A 24,679-nucleotide genomic window follows, 5' to 3' on the forward strand; every position below is an offset into this window, starting at 1 on the left:
CTGTCATAGATGAATCCTTGGTTCTGTTCAGAGGATGTCTGAGGTTCGTACAGTACCTTCCAAGCAAACGTCATCGGTTTGGAATAAAGTTCTTTGTACTGTGCGACTGTAAGATGGGGTACATCCTTGACTTCGTCATCTATTCAGCCAGCACTGTCGATCTGGACAAAACACACCCCGTTGGCTTCTCAGGCTGTGTAGTGAAAGTGCTGCTTGAAAGGTATTTTGGTGGGAATCATGTGCTGTACACTGACAACTATTATACAGCACCGAAACTTGCTGAATACCTTTCAGAGCACGGCATCGCCTCCTGCAGCACTGTCAAGTGCAATTGTGCCCACTTCCCCAAATTCCCCGAGGCAGGAACTTCGCAGCGGGGAGACGTGCACCTACACAAGTCCGAGAAGATGTTGGCAATACGGTGGCATGATAAGAGGGTCGTGCACGTGCTTACCACCGTACACAAGAGGGAACTGAAAGACAGTGGGAAGGTTGACCGTAGGACAGGCGAACCTGTGTTGAAACCTGATGCTGTCATCGACTATAATATCAACATGCAGCTGGTGGAAAAGTCCAACATGATGACTGGAGAGATTGACTGCCTCAGGAAGAATACTAGGTGGTACAGGAAAGTGTTTCTGCATCGCACTGACATGACGATGCTGAATGTCTTCATCTTGTACAAGATGATGGTAAAGCCACCAAAATCCTTCTCCATGAGGTTGTTCGCCAGGACCTGTGTTCAACAGCTACTTGAGAGATATGGTAGAGTGACAGCAGCAGCTCCAAGGTGCCCTTCTGTAGGACTTCCCGATAGACTTGAGCAAAGGGCGTACATGGATCGGCAAAGACTGGTGCAAATCCCTGCCACTACGAAGAGGAAGGCTGCGATCCGCAGGTGCCAAGTGTGTGCACATATCACCCGATGCACACCTGAGCACAAACGCACCTCTTGGCAGTGCACTGAGTGCCAGGTCCCCCTCTGTGTACCCTGCTTCTTTGATTACCACAGCCTGAAACATTTCTAAAACAGTGCAAGTGGGAATGAAAATAATGTGTAAATAATGTATAAATAGCAAGTGAAAGCAATGGATGTAAACATAACTGAACAGTGGAAAATAGTTTTATAAGTTATTGCAAGTGACAGTGCATAAGTGTAAATAAAATAGAAATGTAAATAATGTAAATAAAACAGAAATGTAAATAATTACTTATATAAGAATATGAGTACAAATACTTGGAGTAATGACAGTGAAAATGAAAACTTCGCTCTCTACGCTAGCGTACTGAACGAGAAAGTGAATGCCTGGAGTGAAAATAAACTACTATTACTGAAGGAAACTTATGGATAAATACTGTATATATAAATAAGGAATTTGTAAATCACGGCAGTGGTCCAGACCCAAATTGCCGCGATTTACGAGGATTGACTGTAGAGCTCTTGCATCCAAGACGAGTTTGTCCAAGATGTTTTGTGTCCAAGACGGAGGCCATAAATAATGATCCAATATATTGCTGTAATACAGTTGCATACGTCCAATATGGAACCAACAGTTCATAACGGCCTAAAGCTGAGGACAATACAGCTATGACGGTCTCACCAGATCCAACACGGTTCCCGCGCCCGGGAGAGTGATGTGGTTCCGATGTAGTCCAATGAAATCTTGGCATCTGGTCAGGTGACAAGCGGGCAGGGCTTGCTTTAGTCTCCCTCATCAGTGTCATGGACACACTTAACACATGTTGCACTCAGTGTTTGCTCCTAGGTTATTGCCTCTCCTTACATAACCAGGTCTAGGAAATCATCTGCTAACCCCTTGAAGCGCGCCATCTACCTCAGGTTACTAAGCTGGAGATAACTGAGCTACTAAGCTGGAGATAACAAGCTTAGAAACACACACTTTCAAGACGAGGAATTTTGTTTTGATGCCAAAATATGTCTAGGTTGATGTTTTTAGGGGCACTTTTCGAAGATTTTGTGATAATATTAATTTTTTCCGTAAGGTCTTGTGTTGGTCCAAGACGTTTCTTGTCCTAGACGGGACCCTCAGGCAACAATATTACCATCCTGGACGCGAGGGTACTGTGTGTATAATAATACCTCGATATACAACACCCCTAGATGCGATACTCCGGCTTAACAATGGGGATAGAAATACCACCATACCCCACCTAATGATGGCCAAACCCCAGTTTAACAATGGGTTTTGATTTTTTTTACCAATTTTGATGATGTTTTACACTAAAATTGTGTTTAGGCTGATTTATAAACTATTTTTAGACTTAAATTAAAGTGCTTTAGCCACAGGTGGGGTGAACATTGTCAATTTTGGGGTACAGTTTACTAAGCTTGATTTTTTTAGATTTATATCTGATGATTTTCAGATATTATTTGTTAGTTTTAATGAGTTATTTACAGGTGATAGGCTTAGGTTAGCTTTCTTGACAGCTGTTAGGACATTTAGATTGGCTTTAAACATGTTTCTGGGCTCATCTGGGAGGGTTTTGGGCTTGGTTTGGGAGGAAATCCAAGGCTGGTAAACACTCCACATTACTATACTTAACATGTTAAAAGTACTCCGATATACAATACCCCACCTAACGATAGGGTTTTACCTAACCAATTACATCATTAAACCAGGGTATTCCTATATATATATATTTATACAGTCACCTCTCACTAATGCATGAATACTGTTCCTGGCAGGTCTCTCTTTATGAAAATTCCACATTATACAGCCATATGTTTAAATGTTAAAGGGTTTCATGGTACCCAAGCCAGCCCCAACTTCACCTTTTGGGGCAATTTTCCGGGCTTTTTCCCAGGACATTTACCTAGCTAAAAATGACTTCAGTACTGGTGTTGTGATGAGGAGGGGTAGACTTAGATGGGTTCTGCATGTTGGGAGGATAAAGGATGACAACTGGGTGTGGAGGGTGAGAAATATGAATACTGGGGGTTGAACTGTGAGAGGAAGATCAAAAAAGACCTGGGACAAAGTCATGGAGTGTGACTTCAGGGATAAGAGACTGAACAGGGACGCTGACAGAAATCGAACAGCAGGGAAAGCCATCATTAGGTGACCATGCAAGCTGACGCATGCCAGCATGTTGGAGCCATGTAAATGAAACGAATGTTATGTGCTTTACTTCACCTGCCAGACAATCAAATGAGTATTTATGAAGTTAAAAAGGGGTGCCAAACTCTTGTCATGGGTTCCTCCACATGAAATTCATCCAACAAACTCATTCCAGTCAGTTTCCTTGTCTCATCAACCTCCATATATAAACTTCTTATACATACATTTACTGCATCCATCTAACTTCTTCTTAACCAACTATGCCTCCTCCCAACTTAACCTGCCCCGTGCCAATGACGTACAAGTAAGTCGGCCCCTATATGCCACTGGCATACATGTACATCAGAAATTTGATGCACAATATTTGCCAAAATCGAAAATTCAAATTAGGCGCCAAAAAATCGGCTGGGATATTCTTGCGCCTCTCTAGGCCTCTCTTGGACTTCCTATCTATCTATCTATCTATTACCAGACGCCTCAATCCCGTTTGGGGTGGTCACAAACAAATCGCCTCCAAGTCGCCCTATCCCCCGCCATTTCACTGCCCTGCTCCCAACTCACACCCCCCTCTCTCATATACCTCTCCACCCCATCCCTCCATCTTATCCTCAGCCTCCCCCTCCCTCTTCCCCCCTCCACCTCACTCACATACACTCTCTTCGTCAGTCTTTCACCCTCCATCCTCTCTACATGGCCAAACCACCTCAGTGTGTTCCTCATAACGCTTCCTATCACATCCACATCCACACCACAACGCTCCTTTATATCCCCATTCGTCAGCCTGTCTCTCCACGTGACTCCACAGGCTCCTCTTAAAGTAACTCATTTCCACTGCTCTCACTCTTGACTTGTGTCCTTTCAACAATGTCCAAGCTTCACTTCCGTACGTTAGAGTTGGTATCACAATACTGTCATGTAGTAACTTTTTCACTTCCATGCTCACTTCCCTGTTTCTTATCACTGCTTTCAAGGAACAAGCAACCTTTCTTCCCTGCTGTACCCTTTCATGCACTTCACCCTCCAAACCTCCATCCTTACTCATCACACTACCCAAGTACTCAAATGTACTCACATTTTCCAATTCCTCACCATCCAACCTTGCTGTACATTCACTGACTTCACCTCTCTCAAAGACCATCACTTTACTCTTCCCTACATTCACCTTTAGATTCTGTTTCTTACACACTCTCCCAAACTCATCCACCAAGCCTTGCAGCTCCCCTTTGTCTTCACTCAACAACACAGTATCATCTGCAAACAACAGTACAGGGAGTTTCCAAACACTATCCTCTCTCACCAGGGCCACTCCAACATCCACTACCCTACCTTGTACCTCTTTTATTACCCCATCCATGTACAGATTGAACAACCATGGAGACATGACACATCCCTGTTTCAACCCAACTTTCAAAGAGAAAAATTCACTTAGTTCACCATCCACACGCACTGCAGCCTTCGCACCATCGTACATACTCTTCACAGCATTCAACAACTTCCCATCTTTCTAGATCATCATTAATAGCATTTCTTCTTTATTCTCTTAATTCGTCTCTTCATATTTCTTTTATCCATCGACAGCCAGACACCATAATCCCGTAAGAAGTGGCCGTTTGTCTTTGGGTTGGTTGTTTTATGAGGAGGGTCACTAACCTTCCGCCAACCCACTTGCTGACACGTAGAGAACATTGTATGGCTTGGTTATATGGTTACCAGCCAGGACTGTAAATGACTTTCTGGGTTACAAGAAATCATTAAGCTTGTTACTTAATGCAGAACCAACTGAAGTGAAAAGAAGAGTAATAAAAAGTGACAGGAAGGATGGGAAATATAAGCAAAGAGGAGGACATACACACCCAAAAAAAAAAAAAGAATGATAAAGGTGAAGGAAGCAGGCAGCACTACTGCATATATACCTTGAGCAGATACATTCATAATCTTTCATTCTTCTCCGTCATTCATCATTCATAAACAAAGCAACTCCTTCCACACACACATACACCCAACCTTACACACTTTACACCCTCTATGCTATCCAGTTCACTCCCTTTCACCTGTGTTCTGCATTATGATGATCACAATGTACCTAAAATTCTCATACACTTTCATTATTTCTACTCTCTTATGTTCACCACTTGCACCTCTCACATCCTATATGACTAAACATGTTGGCATATTCCTTGCTTTACAGAAAACTGAAATATTTCATTCCAGTATTTTGATGGTTACAGTAAATATGAGATTTCATTAACACCCAAATGATCAAAGATACCATGTCATAATTGGACACATATCTAGGACTCCATGCAATTTCCATATCATCTCTAGATCTACTAACAACTGCTTATATCTCAGTGGGGGAAGGTAGATGCATTAGGGGGGAAAAAAAAAAAAAGGTATCAGTGTGGAATGGCCAACTGTCTAAAAAAAATAAAGGAAATGGATAGGAATAGAGAAAATTCATTCATATCAGTAGCAATGCCGCTCACTCTGTCAAATTAGTATTTCATCCTACACCTTCATATCCTTTTTTAATTAATACATGTACCTGTACTGCTTTGTAAGAAGATAAGAAACTCCTTGACATTCTCACATCCCTCAATCCCCCAAACACTTATATGACAAAAGTGATGATATCTAGGGCTGGTAGCGACACTGACAATGCAGAGTGTGTGGACATGAGCAGTTTGCCACAAAGGTGTGGGCAGTAACTCCATCTTAAGCAGTGTTTGTGATAAGTGGGCACATAAGAGATGTACCGTAGTGGTATTAGTGGTAGGCTGCAAAATTATGATGGTTTCATATGTGCAGTGTGTTGCAGAGTGCATGTAGAGACTGAAAGGTGTGAAAGGAATGCTCTTGCTGGAGGGTCTCTTGAGTGTGCTGAGTTGTGTTATTTGAGGGACATGTTATGTACTGGAGGGTGGGCTGGAGCTAGCTCTATGGCTATGGTAAGGAATGGTGGACGAAGTTCACGGAAATGATGCCCTTCCTAACATTCAGAGAGTTCACCTTGTGCTAAGGGATCCTTGTATGCAGCATGTGTTAGGAATGTAATGTGGTAGGTGGGGGCGCTCACCATCCACTCACTTGATATAGTGCTGCTCAAGGGTGTCTGCTCTTTCCTCTCCTCCATCCTCTTTTGTCTTCTGTCCTTCATTCTTTCCTCGTCCTTCTGCCTATGGCTTTACACTCCCTCTTCTGTCTTTCTTTCCTTTGTTCTTTCCTCTTCCTTCTGCCTGAGGGTGACTACACTGAGTGACAAGCCAAATGGTTTCCTGTACACCAAGAAACCATTTACTACGCTGGGTGGTAACCACATAACCAAATTTTGGCGCCCGTTGATTTAGTGGGTACTTACGGTGGTCCAATCGGATTGAGCTGGCGAAGGTTTATATCCAAGGGATAGTTGGGGTTTATTGCTCACATAATGCCACTCAGGGATGAGTGAGGCTGGTCACTTTCATCTTAAATGTCAGGACCAACTTGCCTAGCCCCGGACTCCTACGCTCCTCATGGGGCAACATAGGATTGGATAAAAAAAAAAAAAAAAAAAAAAAAATGTTAGGAATGTAATGTTGTACAGTACTGAAACCTAGACAACAATGGAAGAGGACGGTCATACACTCAAATGAACAGAAATGACAATAATCAGATGAATGTGTAGTACGTCCTTGGCTGTGATGCCTATTGGGACTATGATTGTGGTTGAAGAGCTGAAAGGAAGGATGGGACTTGAGTGTATTGGTGTTGTGATGAGGAGGAATAAATTGATATGGTTTGGGCTTGTTGAAAGAATATAGGATGACAACTGGGTGTGGAAGGTGAGGGGCGTGAATGTCAAGGGTAGGGTTGCGAGTGGCAGACCAAAAAAGATCTGGGACGTGGTCATAAAGTGTGACCTATCGGACAAGGGACTAAATAAGGAGGCACCAGAGACTGGTCAGTGTGGACAGTCACCATTTGGTGACCAAGACCTATGCATGCAAGCATATTGGAGCCTTTATAAACAATATGAATGACACAAAATTTCTAAAACCCATCAGTTGCTGACTCCTGCCATTCTCCACCCCTTCTATCCCCTCCCTTCATGAAGTAATCTCTTCAGTCCAGTGATATGCTGTATATATATATTTTTTCACTTTTAATCTTCCCACCACACATAGTTATTCACTTTCTGAGTTGGATATAGCCTTAATTAACATATTCACTACTAGAAGTCTGTCCTAAGTTGAGTGAAAACATCCGGTGGTAACACAAATATAATAATGTATCAATGAACTGAGGGAATCAATGTTTCACTAACTGATACAATTCTCTCATTGTTCATGCTTCACAAAGAGAGTAGACTGGCAATGCTGAGTGTTCAGGACTAGGCTGAAAATTCACAAACCATCCAGTACTGGAAAAGCTCCATGTACAATCAACAGGGGTAGCTACTGCATAAGGTATGTAGTCAGAACATGCGTACAGCTCAGGGAAGACGGACACCCCTACCCTTCCCAGGTTACATTTGGGCAGGGTATAGCACCAGTTAGACCACCAAAAGGTAATAGATGGATGGTTACTACCATCCTGGGAGGTGCTACTATAGGATAGACGTGGGGCCAAGGCCTGGCAGATCACCATGCACAACACTCCCAAGCAGGGAACTCAACCACACTTACCAAGTAGTCAAAGTCTGAGCTGACACTAATACTCATACATACCTCCTACAGTTAGCTCATCCTCTTGCAGGCAATGCCTCTTCATTTTCCCTGCAATGCACCATGTGGAAGGACCCTGCTCCAACTTTGGCAAAGTGCTGTTTGCCACAGGAAGGTGGCTGCTTGATTGTAGTTGATAGGTCTGCTCAGCCAGACAGACCAGGGTACAGAAGCAGCAGCAATAACTACTGTATGCATGCATATATGCATCCCAACTTTTTAGCACGACTGTACAATAAATTTCTATCTATCTATCTATCTATAGCCCAACGTCCTAATCCCACAAAGGGTGGCCGCAGACAAAACGCCTCCAAGTCGCTCTGTCACCCATCATTTGACTACCCTCCCCCCCAACTCACGCTCCCCTCCCTCATATACCTCTCAACTCCATCCCTCCACTTCATCCTCGGTCTACCCCTCCCTCCATCTCACCTACTGTACATACACCCTCTTAGTCAGTCTTTCATTCTCCATTCTCTTCACATGTCCAAACCACCTCAGTGTATTTCTCCTAACATATCCACCCCACAACATTCCTTCACTTATTCATTCGTCAACCTGTCCCTCCACGTCACTCCACATGCTCCTTTCAAGTAACTCATTTCCAATATTCTCACTCTTGACTTGTTCCCCACTTGCAAGGTCCACGCCTCGCTTCCGTACGTCAGGGTAGGGATCACAATACTATCATGCAGTGACTTCTTAACTTCCACACTCACCTCCCTATTTCTCATCACTGCTTTCAGTGAACCAACAACCTTCCTTCCCTGCTGTACCCTTTCATGCACTTCATCCCCCAAAGTTCCAACCTTAATCATCACACTACCCAAGTACTTGAATGCATTCGCATTCTCCATATCCTCACCATCCAACCTCACTGCACACTCTGTGACTTCATTCCTCTCAAACACCATAACTTTACTCTTGTTTACATTAACTTTCAGATTCCTCCTCTTACACACTGTCCCAAATTCATTCACCAAACCTTGCAACTCCCATTTATCTTCACTCAACAATACTGTATCATCAGCAAACAGCAACACCGGAATCTTCCACATCTCACCCTCATTCATTAGAGCCACCCCCACATCCACTGTCCTACCTTGCACCTCCTTTACAACCCCATCCATGTATATATTAAACAGCCATGGAGACATCATACAACCCTGTTTCAGTCCCACACTGAGATCAAAGAACTCACTCAGCTCACCATCCACTCGCACCGTAGCCCTAGCTCCCTCGTACATACTTTTCACAGCATTCAACAATTTCCCCTCCACTCCATATATTTTTAATACCTTCCACATACCTTGCCTATCTATTCTGTCATAAGCTTTCTCCAAGTCCATGAAGGCAGCATACACTTTCCTTCCCCTCTCTAGATATTTCTCCACTAAACATCTTAGAACAAATATCTGATCTACACACCCTTTCCCCTTCCTAAATCCCCCTTGTTCTTCTCTAACTAGCTCCTCTGTCATATGCCTAAACCTATCAATGAGTATTCTACCATATATTTTACCAGTCACACCAAGAAGGCAAATACCCCTATGGTTACCACATACTTCTCTCTCCCCTTTTCCTTTGTATAAAGGAACAATTATACCTGATTTCCAGTCCTCTGGAACCCTTCCCTCTTCCCAAGCCAATCTACACAACTTCCATATCCACTCCACAACAATCTCATCCCCATACCTAAGCTACCATCCTGGGAGGTGCTACTATAGGATAGACGTGGGGCCAAGGCCTGGCAGATCACCATGCACAACACTCCCAAGCAGGGAACTCAACCACACTTACCAAGTAGTCAAAGTCTGAGCTGACACTAATACTCATATATACTTCCTACAGTTAGCTCATCCTCGTGCAGGCAATGCCCCTTCATTTTCCCTGCAATGCACCATTTGGAAGGACCCTGCTCCAACTTTGGCAAAGTGCTGTTTGCCACAGGAAGGTGGCTGCTTGCTTGTAGCTGATAGGTCAGCTCAGCCAGACAGACCAGGGTACAGCAGCAGCAGCAATAACTACTGTATGCATGCATATACACATCCCAACTTTTTAGCACGACTGTACAATAAATTTAACAAAGTAAAAAAGTACTTCGAGTCAATCATAAAAACTCCACATATGCTTACCATCATCCTGTTTATGTTTACTGGTGTCTTTGTCCTTGCTGGATTCCTGTTCCTGGTCATCTACAGCAGCCGGAACAGGAATGGCTCTAATATCCACATTACTGCTAGTTCCATCACCACAACTGACAACCTCCTTTGTTTCTCCTTGTGTAACCTGCTGTGGCAATGGTATAGAGCTAGGATCTGGAGTAGGAATGGGAAGGGGTATGCTATCCAGGGCCACTCCACTGCCTTCCTCTCCATGATGAAAGTTTGGTAAAGGGGAGCTACTGCAACCTTGCTGTTGCTGTACCTTCTGCTGTTGTGCTGTCTGGTTCTTAAGCTCAGCAAGTTTATTTGCTCGCTCTCGCATTACCTCAAACATGTCGAATCTCTCCTTTGGCTGTGAAACTGACCTCCTTCGTGATCTTGATCTTCTTCCTGACCTCGATCTCCTTGACCTGGAGCTCCTTCTTGATCTCGATCGTTGTGATCTTGACCTTTGTGATCTTGATCTTCGTGATCTTGATCTTGACCGAGTCCCCATTAAAAGGGATTTTGTCCTTGACCCTGAGTCTGATCGTCTCCTTGAGCTACATTTTTGGTGTGACCTAGATAAAGAGCTTCGACGAGATCTTGATCTCGACCTTGATCTGAGTGTTTTTGACCTTGATCTTGAGCTCTGTATTCTTGATATTGACTTAGAACGTGATCTTTGTCTCTTAATGGATCTTGATCTTGACCGTGAGCCAGAGGGAGACTTCCGTTTATGCCTCCCTGGTGAACTCTTTTCAAATTCCCCACATCTGCCCCCCAGCCCTAACTTCGAATCAGGAGAGCCCAACCTTAACTTTGATGATGAAACTGGGGAGCATGACTTCAAGCTTCGGTCTTTTTCAGTTCTGAGTGTTCTATCATGATAATCCTCCTTATTGTCCCTGCCTGCATAGTGTTTCCCTTGTTTATCTTTGGAACTGGCTTCCTCTGACTTTAACGAACTCTCAGATGCTTTTAAACTGTTGGATTTACTTCTGTTTCTATCCTTTTCTCTGCTCTCTGCCATTTGTGCTGCCTTCTTTATTTCTTCTTGAATTATTATCTTCTGTATTAGTGCTTGATTTCTCACCTTCACTTCCTGAAGGATATCTGTTGTTAGCTGATCCTCCTCTTCAGGCTCAGAAGTATCCTTTTTCTTTTTTCTTTTATGCTTATGCCTTCCACCATCCTCTTTCTTTTTGTGTTTCTTCTTCTTTTTCTTTTTTTCCTTTTTCTTCTTAGCTAATTTACCCTTCTCTGGCTTTTCAGATAGTATTGCTTTCTGCTTCAATTCCTCTCCACCCTCATCCTCACTTTCACTGGACTTGGAGTCACTATCATCATCATCACTATTTCCCGAATCTGCTCTTACACACTCCTCCTTGGCCAAGTTCCCCTCATGATATGACAATTTTGGTGATAGTGGCACATTGAGCGAACTGAAGAGTTCATTTATAATCTCATCTGAAGTTTTGTTAATCTCTGGGCCATCCATCTAAAGGAAGAGAAAAAAGCAATTACTAATATATATCCTTCAACTACATTGCTGATCAGTGAAAAAAGCACAAGCAATAAATTATATACATCTCTGAATGCAAATTTGTTGCTGTATTTGAGATATGATATAGTGTAATTGCACTACATTAAGGACTTGCATAAGTCAAACAACAATTGGAAAAATACAAAAATCAAACTGCTTGTAATTACAGTATCAAAAAACCTAATCCCTTACAAATGCTATCTAGTGACTAATGTGGTGACATAAGAAATTACTTAAAAGAAAAATTTGTCAACATATATATATATATATATATATATATATATATATATATACAGTTCCCTTGTGTCCAAGACAGGTTTGTCCAAGATGTTTCGTGTCCAAGACATTTTGCGTCCAAGACGTAGACCATAAAGAATAATCCAATATATTACTATAATACAGTTGCACACATCCAATACGCAACCAACGGTTCATAATGGCCCAAAGCTGAGGACAATACAGCTCTGACGGTCTCACCCGGACCAACACGGTTCCCGCGCCTAGGAGAGTGACGTGGTTGCGATGTTGTCCAATAAAATACTGGCATCTGGTCACGTGATGAGCAGACGGGGCTTGCTTTTATCTCCCTCAACAGTGTTGTTGACACACTTAACACGTGTTACACTCAGTGTTTGCTCCTAGGTTACTGTCTCTCCTTACGTAACCATGCCTAGGAAACCATCTGCTAACCCCATGAAGTGCTGCCATCTACCTCAGGATACTAAGCTGAAAGTAACTCAGCTACTGAGCTCGAGATATCAAGCTCAGAAACACACACTTTCAAGGTGAGGAAATTTGTTTTGGTGCCAAAATAGGTCCAGGTTGATGTTTTTCAGGGCATTGTTTGAAGATTTTGTGACAATTTTTTCCTTAAGGTCTTGTGTTGGTCCAAGACATTTCCTGTCCTAGACGGGACCTGCAGGCAACAATACTGCCATCTTAGATGTGAGGGTACTGAGTAGTTTTGGGAGTGTTCAGAAAAGAAATGCAGCGCCACAAGACGTGACACTCACGCAAGTGAAGAGTGCTGTGAAGCAGCTGAAAAATGGGAAAGCAGCTGGGGTTGATGAGGTGTATACAGAGAAGCTTAAGTGTAGTGGAGAGAGTGGAATGAAGTGCCTGTAGAGATAAGTAAGAATGCATGGATGAGTGAAATTGTGCCTGCAGAGTGGAAAAAGGCTGTGATGTACCCCTGTACGAAAATAAAGGTGAGAGAAGTCAGTGCAAGAATTATCGTGGCTAGTTTATTGAGTGTTGTAGGGAAGGTATACAGAAGAATTGTTACAGAAAAAGTAAGAGAGATATCAGAAGTCCTAGTGAGTGATGAACAGGGTGGCTTTAAGAGTGGCAAAGGATGTGTGGATCAAATATTTGCAGTGAGACAGATAGCAGAGAAGGCTTGTGAGCAGGACCACAAGGTGTTTATGGCATTCATGGATCTGGAAAAAGCATACGTCAAAGTGGACAGAGAAGGATTGTGGAAAGTTCTGCGCATGTACAGTGTAGATGGTAAGCTGCTAGGTGCAGTCAAGAGTTTTTATGATGGTAGTGAAGCATGAGTAAGGGTTAAAGGGCATCAAAGTGAATGGTTTACGATCAATGTGGGCATGCAACAGGGTTGTGTGACGTCCCCATGGTTGTTCAATATATATATGGATGGAGCGATCAGAGAAGTAAAAACACGAGTAATGGACAGAGGGATGGCATTCGTAATGAATGGTGATGGATGGAATACCTCAAACTTGTTGTATGCTGATGATGCAGTACTGCTTGCAAGTACCGGACAAGAACTTGGTAGGCTAGTGCAGAGTTTTGCTGATGTCTGTGAGTGTTATGCCTTGAGAGTAAATGTAGAAAAGAGTAAAGTGATGGTTACTGAGAGAGAAGGTGACTCCCAGTGTGATGTTACAGTGAATGAAGAGAGACTGGAATTGGTGAGAGAGTTCAAATACCCGGGTATAGTGATAGAAAAGAGAGGAATGTGTGCAAAAGAAGTTGAAAGTAGAGTGACACAAGGAAGAAAAGTAGCTAGTGCAATGACGGCCTTGATAAGAAACAGGCTTTAGTGCTACAGCTGCACAAGGCTTACATGACGGAGTGTTAGTGCCAACTTTAACATATGGATGTGAGACTATGGTGTGGCATGAAAATGAAAAGTCAAGAGCAGTGGAGATGGGACTGCTGAGGAATGTATGTAGAGTACAGAGGGTGGATAGGATACAAAATAATGTGATTCGTGAAAGATGCGGAGTGAGGAAGTCAGTGGAAACCAGAATCGATGAGAGTGTACTGAGATGGTATGGTCATGTGGAGAGAATGGATAACAATAGTGAAAAAGGTATATCTAAGCAAATCTGAAGGAGGGAGGAGGCGAGGTAGGCCAAGGAGAAGATGGAGAGATATGGTGGATGAAAGTGTGAGGAAGAGAGGTTTGGAAGACGGTGAGGCTAGGGAACTGGCAAGAGATCGAGCTGGCTGGATGAATGTTGTGAGAAGTGCATGAGCAGGGATTTGGCATCCCTTTTTAACGTGGCAGTGTCCGGACTGACTTAATTGGATATGTTTATGTGAAGCTACAGAACGTGGTGAATGTTTTTGGCGTATCCGATAGAGCCAGGATTCAGGGGGCTTGAATGATGAGTGAATGGAAGTGTGACCCATTGGACTGGGCAGATTTGGGCTGTCTGGACATTGCTACTCCTCACCCTGCCCTACGGTGGGAAAGGAGGTCTGGATGATGATGATAATGATTGTGTATAGGCTGTATATATATATATATATATATACATACAAAGATAGCCCAATTATCAGGGCTATATGGTGTGAAGGGGTGCCCAAATAGTCCAAAATCACAATTAGTCCAACTGAAACAAAACACAAGTATTGTTAGACTGATTTATTTACCGGTAAATGTACACCTGAAGCAGCAGAAAGACCTTACCAATTCAGTTCTCCAGCTTGTTTCTGTATTTTCCTGACAATTTTCAGTTTGGCAAATTACTTTTTCTTGCTGAAAAATTTCCTCCGTTATTATCGTCACGTTCCTTAAGCCGTACCTACGACTGTTTCCAGCACAGAGGAAGAAACTCAATGTACTCAAAGGTGGATTTTGTTTCCCAATTTCCCTACTGGAGGTTAGCTTAGGTTAAATTATTAGATACAGTTAAGCTAGGCTGGGCCAGGTTTAGTTAAATGCTTAGGTTTGAACAGTCCCTTCCGCCATTACGTTAAAGAATCAAACAAGAGTTGTCACAGCAGACAGCTAAAAAAAGCGGGGAAACAGATGTAACAAGAAAAGTTTATTTACCAAGCCAGAAATAATCAGAAAAGTATAACAGGCTATCAGGAAGAAATTATTTAGCAAGGTGCTTTTACTGCTTAAAGTAAAGCGTATGCCTCAGTAGCGGTGAGTTCAGAAATCTGCATGCTCCCGTGGCCAGCCTCGGGACCATTTTCTCAAAGTTTTAAAATCAATTTCTTTTTCCTACAGACGTGACAAGACCTGTCTGGTGCACCTGTTTTTTTTTTTTTTCTCTCCCTAAACCCAGCTTGTAATTTGCCATGATTCATGAAAGAATTCATAAAATTATGCACATATTACATTACCATGTGGACATCAGTAAAAACATCTGGGACAAAGTGAATGCCTGTCTGCTTGGGATGGTTGAGTAGGGTCGTGTAAACCCAGTGACCTTTGTTCCCTTCCCATAATTGTTCCAGTTTTTTTATTGCTCACTCTAACTCACCGTCGATGACATTGGTGCAGTAAAGCGTTGTTCAAGGCCAGCAACAATGAAGGGGTTAATGGAATACATTACTGTTTGTATCAATACTCTCTCTTTCACACATACACATAAGAACGAACAAAAAGAATGAGCAGTAAATGTGCACTTAACTTCAAGGAGCAGAAATAACTGTATGCTCAGTCGGCCCGAAATGTGTTGGGAAGAGCAATATTGAATGACGAATGTGTAACAGAATGCTAACTTACAAGAACACGTGGAATGAAACTTTAACTTACAAGAACACGTGGGATGAAATGCTAACTTACAAGAACATGTGGGATAAAATAGCATTTTTTTTTCTGATAGCAAACATTTTTTTGTTCCATTTTGTCCCCTAAAATTGTGAAACCCATAAATTTTCATCTAAGTATACAGCCTAAAGACCTTACCAATTCAATTCTTATTCCTCTCGTTTGTCTTCTGCATTTTTCTGACTACAGTAATCCCTCTACTATCCGACGTAATAGAGCCAAAGGCATGTCCGGACAGTGGTCACGTTCGAAGAGTGGGCCCCTGGCTCCTGGACTGGTACTTAAGGACCCTAACCCAGCCTAACTTTGAAAGCCACCTAAATAACTACCTACCGGACATGCATAGCACCTATTTAAGACCCTATTCACACCAATAATGGACATAAAGCATGAAATAAATGAAAAGGAACCAAAGAATGAAGAATTAAGAGTGACTGTACCTAATCCAGGGCCTTTTCTAAGGTTTTTGGCAGTGGTGAAAATGCTCTTGAAGCACGTACAGTAAACTAGTGTTGTGCTGCACGTACAGTAATTCTTTGCACTGTAAGTTATAATTGTTTAACACTGCACATTGTTAATTGCACCACGCCAGTTTCAACTGCCAGTTTGCACTCCACAGTTAATCTTTTGCACTCTAAATTCTAATTTCTTAACACTGCAAAACACTGTAAATTCCCGTGTGGTCTAGTGGCAAGGTATTGCAGTTTATTCACTGTTTATTCACAAAAAATGAGTACGTGTGGCTTCCATTGCAATAAGCATCTACTCGCAATCGAAGTCAGGCAGTAACTGTTGAAGTGTTGGTGACAGGGAAACAGAGTTGCAAGATCACAACGGCCACATTACCAAACTCCTCAATTTTCATTACCAAATTTAACTTTTCATTACCAAATTCATAAAGCTAGCATTTATTCTCCACTAATTATATATACAAGTGGAAATACATGTAATCACTCCTCTTATATTTAACAGCATGTCAATTATTTTCACGCTTTGTAGGCTAGAAGATTAATCAGAAAGGGCAAACAATCCACCATCTCCATCCTGTGTATCCTCATACGTGTGAAAAATCTGTTTGGTAATGCATTATGCTGAGTCATTGCCAAATGAATTTCTCATGATCAAATTGGACCGCATTTGGTAATGAAAAATACCAAATGGCAACCCTGACAGGGGAGGGGGGAGGGGGGAGAAAGGAAGGGGGGAGGGTCCATGGTGTAACAGCTGTTCGGAGCCGTGCGGCAATTTCAAATTACGAGTGGGAAAAAAGTTCGGATTTTGGGGGGATTTTTTTTGTTTTTTGGCAATTTCGGGGTTCCGAGGGTACGGGCCCACAATGTCCGGTACGTGGGGTGACTGGAAAGTGGGCATCCGGAAAGTACAGGGATTACTGTATTTTGAGGGCGGTATATTACCTTCTTTTCTTGAAAGATTTCCTCCTTTATTATCATCACGTTCCTTAACCCCTTAACAGTGGGGCGTCACTTTCGTGACGCTTGGGAGAAAGGGATCATACTGCGGGGCGTCACTTTTGTGATTCTGTGTTATTTTGAATTAGCCCGGGCTTTCAAGTGGGGGCTTGTATCATCTATCAGTACTGCCAATGTCCAACACTAGTCAGCACTCCTAATCTCATCTGTACTCCCATCCATTGTTGACAATTTAGCCATTTCTCCCCGTTCTTGACTCCCCTCCCTACCCCCCCTCCATTACCCTATCCTCTCGAATGCCCGGCCGTGCTACGCTAAGTAAATCTTCCCTGGAATTTTTCATTGATTTCATCCATTGAAATAAGCCCTATGCCCTATTCTTATACCAAATAATATATACAAGAAAGAAATAAGGTAAGTGAGAGTGCCATACACCTAGAATTGACTAATTATCACCTGACAACACCTCACATGCACTCGTTCGCTAATTTTCGCTGTTTATTTCCCCTTGAAATATGCTGTATCATCTATTTTCATAATAAAAATATATACAAGAAAGGAAGGGAGAAGCCTAAGTGATATTTACATTCACCTGGAACTTACCTAATTATTGCAGGCCACCACACTGTATTCTATGCTATGTAAATCTGCCCTGGAATTTTCAACTGATTTCATCCATTGAAATAAGACCTATGCCCAATTCTTATACCAAATAATATATACAAAAAAGAAATAAGGTAAGTGATGGTGCCATGCACCTGGAATTGGCTAATTATCACCTGACAACACCTCACGTGCATTTGTTCGCTAATTTTCGCTGTTTATTTCCCCTTGAAATATGCTGTATAATCTATTTTCGTAATAAATATACATATGAGGAGGGAAGGGAGAAGCCTAAATGATATTTACATTCACCTGGAACTACCTAATTTATAATGTATTGTCTAGATTTCCTGTCAATCATTTCACTGCTATATATTAGCTGCTGTCAAGAGGCTGACGTTGGCAGTAATGCATTTCCCTAGGTAGGCCACCACCCCAGCCCACCCTTATCAGTTCACAGTCATCTTCCAATGTGAAGGTACGTCTGTTTGCTCCAGCTAACTTCAGCCACTTTTCACCCCCATGCAAAGGGTCCTGTGACCTTTACCCCCTACTAAACCTCGTGTGGAAAGAGGTAAAGGGCTGACAATTGATAAAAGAGTGACTACGATCTTTCTATTGAGTAAAACAGTGCAAGTGGAATTGTAAATAATGTGTAAACAGCAAGTGAAAGCAATGAATGTAAATATACGGGAACAGTGGAAAATAGTTTTATAAGTTACTTCAAGTGACAGTGCATAACACTGTGTAAATAAAATAGAAATGTAAATAACATAAATAAAATAGAGAAAGTAAATAGAAATGTAAATGAGTAGTATTATAAGAATACGAGTATATACCCTAGGAGTAATGAAAGTGAAAGTTTCACTCTAGCATGTATGAATACTATGAGTTATGAGAGTGAAGGTGAAAGTGACATTCACTCTCAATGCTAGTATACAGAACAAGAAAGTGAATGCTACGTATTTTACTGAAAGAAATTGAATCCCTACAGTGACAACAAACTAATACTACTGAAGGAAACTTATGGATAAAGACTGTAGATATATATGTTATATGGTAATAGAAATATAAAGTGTGAGGGGTTTTATGAATAATAAATGACAGAATACCAACAGCGAACTAGCGCAAGTGGGAAGGTCATACGCGCTCGTAATTTTCATTGCTTTCACAGTGGGTTTTTTTTGGAGTATGGATCCCAAACTACTTGATAATCATAGAGTAGTGTTTACAGTGTTAATATCTGGCTATGGTAATCATATTACGGGTTGTCGGGAAGTGTAAAGTGGAGACTTCGTTACCCAACTTCAGAGGTCTCCACAAGTCCTACGGTAATCGATGAAGGCTCAACAAACATCCCACAAGAAACCTGGAGGTATGTGCCATATGCATATGTAATTTTAATATTCTAGGACTAATAACTGATTTTTGGCAAATATTTTTTGAGAGTCTGTCGGAGCCCGAATAACCCCGCGGGACACGCAAAACATTGGGAAACATGCCCGAGGTGTAAGGGTTAAGCCATACCTGTGATTGTTTCCTGCACAATGGAAGAAACTTATTCAGCAATATGGCACATGCTACATTAACATGTAAACACACTGGCAAAAACATCTGGGATGAAGTGAACGACTGACTGCTTAGGATGGTTGAGTAGGGTCATGTAAACATACCAGTGACCTTCATTTCCTTCCATGCATCTTTAATATCCCCACCATTCACCACAACCTTTCCTTCATCATTCTTCACACACTGGTCACCTATGATATCCCTAAGCTCCCTTTTCATCTGATTTGCCACCTTAAAATCACATTCTTCCCTTCAAAACAATTTAGCCTTTCAAGATAGTTTCTGTGACTCAGACTTCGCCCTTTGAACCTCTTTCCTAGCCCTTCTAGCCCTACGCTTCCCAGCCAAGTACAGGTAAACCCTGATTTTAAAAACCCCTAGATGCGATACCACAGAATAGCGATGGTGTAGAAATATCACCCTACCCTGCCTATCGCAGGCCTACCCCCGGCTTTGCGATGGATTTTGATTTTTTTAAAACAATTTTGATATTTTAGACTAAATTTTGTGTTTAGGTTGATTTATAAACTGTTTTTAGACTTATATTAATGTTTTAGTCACGGGCGGAATGTCCACTGCCATTTGGGGTATGGATTCTCGTCCATCAGATGAGGTACAAAACAGTGTGGACAACTACGTGACTGAACATGGAATATTTCATGTTTGACCACTGAACTGCCATCTTATCTATCACAGAGCACATAAGAATAATTTTAAATCCATCTATCTATAGCTCAATGCCCTAATCCCCCAAAGGGTGGCCGCAAACAAAATGCCTCCAAGTTGCTCTGTCACCCACCATTTGACTGCCCTCCCCCCAACTCACTCCCCCCTCCCTCATATACCTCTCAACTCCATCCCTCCACCTCATCCTTGGTCTTCCCCTCCCTCTCCCTCCCTCCACTTCATCCACATACTCTCTCTTAGTCAGTCTTTCATTCTCCACTCTCTCCAAATCCACCCCACAACATTCCTTCACTTCTTCATTCATCAACTTGTCCCTCCATGTCACTCCACATGCTCCTCTCAAGTAACTCATTTCCACTGCTCTCAGGATTGACTTGTTCCCCTCTAGCAACGTCCATGACTCACTTCCATACGTCAGGGTAGGGATCACAATATTATCATGCAGTGACTTCTTAACTTTCATACTCACCTCCCTATTTCTCATCACTGCTTTCAGTGAACCAACAACCTTCCTTCCCTGCTGTACCCTTTCAAGCATTTCATCTCCAAAAGTTGCATCCTTACTCATCACACTACCCAAGTACTTAAATGTACTCATATTCTCCATATCCTCACCATCCAACCTCACTGCACACTCTGTGACTTCATTCCTCTTAAACACCACAACTTTACTCTTGTTTACATTCACTTTCAGATTCCTCTTCCTACACACTGTCCCAAATTCATTCACCAAACCTTGTAACTCCCATTCATCTTCACTCAACAATACTGTATCATCAGCAAACAGCAACACTGGAATCTTCCACATCTCACCCTCATTCATTAAAGCCACCCCCACATCCACTGCCCTACATTGCACCTCCTTTACAACCCCATCCATGTATATATTTAACAGCCATGGAGACATCACACAACCCTGTTTCAGTCCCACATTGAGATAAAAGAACTCACTCAGCTCACCATCCACTCACACCGTGGCCCTAGCTCCTTCGTACATACTCTTCGCAGCACTCAACAATTTCCCCTCCACTCCATATATACTCTTAATACCTTCCACATACCTTGCCCATCTGTCATAAGCTTTCTCCAAGTCCATGAAGGCAGCATACACTTTCTTTCCCTTCTCTAGATATTTCTCCACTAAATATTAGAACAAATATCTGATCTACACACTCTTTTCCCTACCTATATCTCCCTTGCTCTTCTCCAACTAGCTCCTCTGTTATATGCCTAACCCTATAAATGAGTATACTACCACATCTTTTTCCAATCACACTAAGAAGGCAAATACCCCTATGGTTACCACATACTTCTCTCTCTCCCTTTCCTTTGTATAAAGGAACAATTATACCTGATTTCCAGTCCTCTGGAACCCTTCCCTCCTCCCGAGCCAATCTACACAACTTCCATATCCACTCCACAACAATCTCACCCCCATACTTCAGCATTTTACCACACACTCCATCAATTCCTGTGGCCATACCCATCTTGATCTTCTTCACTGCTTCCACAACTTCTGCCCTACTGATCTCTTCCTCCCTCTTCTTATCTCTTCTTCTCCCAGCCATTCCCCAACCACTCATACACGCATAGCTCTCACTCTCTACATTCTACAAATCCTCAAAGTGTTCCTTCCATCTCCTCAGTTTCTCTCTCTTCTCCATCAACAATCTATTATTCCCATCTTTCACTCCCCTACTATTTCCCCTTTCACACTGTCTTACTTTCTTTACCTCCTTCCAAAACAATTTCTTACTCTCCTTCCATTTTAAACTCAGGTTCCTCCCAAACTCTCCATCCACTTTCTTCTTACTCTCCTTCACCAGTCTCTTCATCTCCCTTCTGCTCACATATACAGTAATCACTCTAATATCCGGACCCCCAATAACCGAATATCCCCACTACCCGGACATAATCGTCCTGGGATCCAATATTCCCAAAATGGTCCGAAACCCCACCCCCCCCAAAAAAAAAATCACGCCCTTAATTTGAACTTACCGCGCGAGGCGCGGGAGAGCACTGTTGTGGTGCATCGTTCCTCCGACGTCCGATAGAGCGCCACTGCATCCTCCCCACCTTCCGCCTGTCTCTCGCCGCAAGTGCACGCTCGTCGTAATGGCTGCCCACGTGATCGCTTTTGTGGTGGTGTCTTACCTGCTGCAGGGCCTCCTGCTGCTCTCGGGCCTCCTCTTAGTAAGTGCGATGATGGCCCCGCCACCTGAGAAAAGGAAGAGAGTGGTGTTGACTCTGGAGAAGAAACGGGAGATATTGGAGAAAGTAGATGCGGGGTGGTTTTCTTCCCGCATTCTCCGCGAGTTTAACCTGGCCCGGTCTACTTTGTTCGATATCAAGAGAGCCCGAGACAAACTCATGCAGTACACGGCTGACTTCTCGTTGAGAAGCAAACGCAACGTGGAAAGGAGGGTTATGTTCACCCCCAAGTTTGCAGAAATCGACCGATCCACGTTGATTTGGCATCGACAACAACGTGCTGCTGGTGTGATGGTACGTGGAACGGAGCTGAAGGCTGCTGCTGAGAAGTTCGCCAGGCTTCACGATGCCCTAGACTTCAAGGCATCCGAGGGTTGGCTCTTCGCGTTCAAGTTGCGGCATGGCCTTACCAACCGTAAAGCACATGGCGAAGCATTGGACGCTAACGAGGATGGAGTTGACGAGTTTCGGCACAAGGTGAAGGGCTTGATCAACAGGGAGGGCCTAACTCTCGGTCAAGTCTACAACGCTGACGAAACTGGCCTATTCTATGGCTCGCTGCCAACGAACACTCTAGCCGAGGAGACGGAGAAGCGTGTACCTGGCCGCAAGCTTTCAAAGGAACGGATATCTGCTTTGTCTTGTGCCAGTGCTAATGGCATGCACCGGCTTAAGCCCATTGTTGTTGGCCGTGCAAAGCAGCCTCGGTGCCTTCGTGGGGTGATGGATGTCCTTCCTGTCGCCTGGTACCATTCTTTGAAGGCATGGTTCACAGCTGTGATCTTCAAAGACTGGTTTCACCGTCACTTCGTCAAGGAGGTCATCCATTACCAGACGAAGACACTGGGAATCCTGCGCGACCAGGTAAAGGCCCTCCTTCTCCTCGACAATGCACCTGCCCACCCGTGCGACAAGGACTTGGTTGCTGAAAATGGCCATATTAGGTGCATGTTTCTGCCACCTAATATGACTGCTCTCATCCAACCAATGGACCAAGGAGTGATTGTGGCAAACAAAGCGCCTACACCGTCGGAAGTTCCTGGATGAGGTGATGGTTGTTCTCGAGGACGAGGACGAGCGCAGGGAGGGACGGGACACACGAGGCAAGCGGACTTTGGAAAACCTTCGCCGCTACAACATCAAGTCTGCGCTGTACAACTGGGCTAGTGCATGGAAAGAAGTCCCTGTGAAGACTCTGGAAAATGGTTGGTCTCGTCTGCTTCTCAGAACGGATGTGGAGTACGATTTCCTAGGCTTTGACGTGGATGACTTCCATGCATGGCTACGTACGCACGGCAACGATGTAGATGTGGACGATGTTCGTGAGTAGTTGGATGACGACGAGGGCGATCCTGGGTATCAGACGTTGTCTGATATCAAGATCGCGTCTTCGGTTGCAGGTGTCAGTACCGAACTTGAAGATTCCGACGCTGAAGGCGACGATGATGTGGACTCCTCTCAGCAGGACACTACTCCACCCATCCCCAAGCTGAGCGCACTCCGGGAACATCAAGAGTTCGTCCTAGACTACCTGGAACACCTGGACTGCGACAGGGAGATGGGGCCCTTGGGACTCGTGGAGGAAGTGCGTGCTTTCAGGCAGCGCATCATCAATCGTCAGAATCGTCGGTCATTGCGTCAATCAACCACTGACAGTTTTTTCAGGCCCGTGACCCCCGCTGTGCCCAGCCCTGGCTCCACTCCGTTGCCTCCCCAAGACAGGCCCTCATGCTCCGAGCCACAGCCCAGCACATCAGCCACGGTGGAGTCACCGCTCGACGTGAGTTTGCGGCTTTCTTCAGAGTCATCTGCAGTGGGTACGTCATCACCACGATCCAGCGATGCACCCCTAGGTCGCCTGCCAGTGACACTCTTGGACTCTGACAGTGAATAAACAACAAGAACTTCTCCACTAGACCACACGGGAATTTAGAGTGTTTTGCAGTGAAAAAAACAGTGTGTTGTGTTAAGGATTTAAAGTTGTCAGAGAAAAGACTCAATAGAAAAAAAATTTAACGTAAATAGACTTGTTTGTTTTGGCTTTGAAAAATTATATGAATGGGAAAAGTTAAAGTGCAACACTTAGTAAGTTACAATGGAGCATTATTTAGACAAGAGTGCACACTGTGAAGAGAACGGACTTCTGTGTGTGATTGACTAAGTTCAGTGCAAGACTTCAGGAACAGTGTACTGCAAGTGCTTCAGGAAATCATTCTTACTGTCAGAGTCCGAGAGGAGGCGGTTATTCATCGAGGTGGCCAGGGACTTGCTGTAAGTAGGCAAAATGTTTCATACTGTACTTTTTTCCATACTATACTTACCCCATTTCACTCTTTAATGTCCTTTATTGGTGTGAATAGGGTGTTAGTAGCTATGCATGTGCAGTAGGAATGTGTTTTTCTGAGTTAGGCTAGGTTCGGGTCCATAAGTACCAGAATGTTTATTAATGTATGAACATACTTCTAACCCTCATTTTATGTTTCTTTTGCATTTATTTCAGTCATTTATGTGCCTTATTGGTGTGATTTGGGTCTTAAATAGGTGCTATGCATGTCCAGAGGGAGTTGTATAGGTGTTTCTCTGAGTTAGGGTCCATAAGTACAAGTCCATAAGCTGGGGCCCAATATCCGGACAGAACCAATATCCGGACCTACCTATGGCTCTATTACG

General features: G+C 43.3%; 1 protein-coding gene across 1 annotated transcript in view; it reads right to left on the bottom strand.

Moving 5' to 3' along the window:
* The window catches only part of LOC145399699 (uncharacterized), a 360,302-nt gene that overhangs the window by 313,233 nt on the left and 22,390 nt on the right, over nt 1-24,679 (bottom strand). Inside the window, exons 2-3 of the mRNA XM_080272249.1 lie at nt 10,566-11,428; nt 9,919-10,532 (exon numbers count right to left, since the gene is read on the bottom strand). Of these exons, the coding sequence (XP_080128375.1) occupies nt 9,919-10,532; nt 10,566-11,428 (1,477 nt within the window). The remainder of the gene's footprint in view (nt 1-9,918; nt 10,533-10,565; nt 11,429-24,679) is intronic.

The sequence above is a fragment of the Coenobita brevimanus genome, chromosome 6 (genome assembly GCF_032717465.1).
Source record: "Coenobita brevimanus isolate Jiangsu-jjx chromosome 6, ASM3271746v2, whole genome shotgun sequence".
Taxonomy (NCBI): domain Eukaryota; kingdom Metazoa; phylum Arthropoda; class Malacostraca; order Decapoda; family Coenobitidae; genus Coenobita; species Coenobita brevimanus.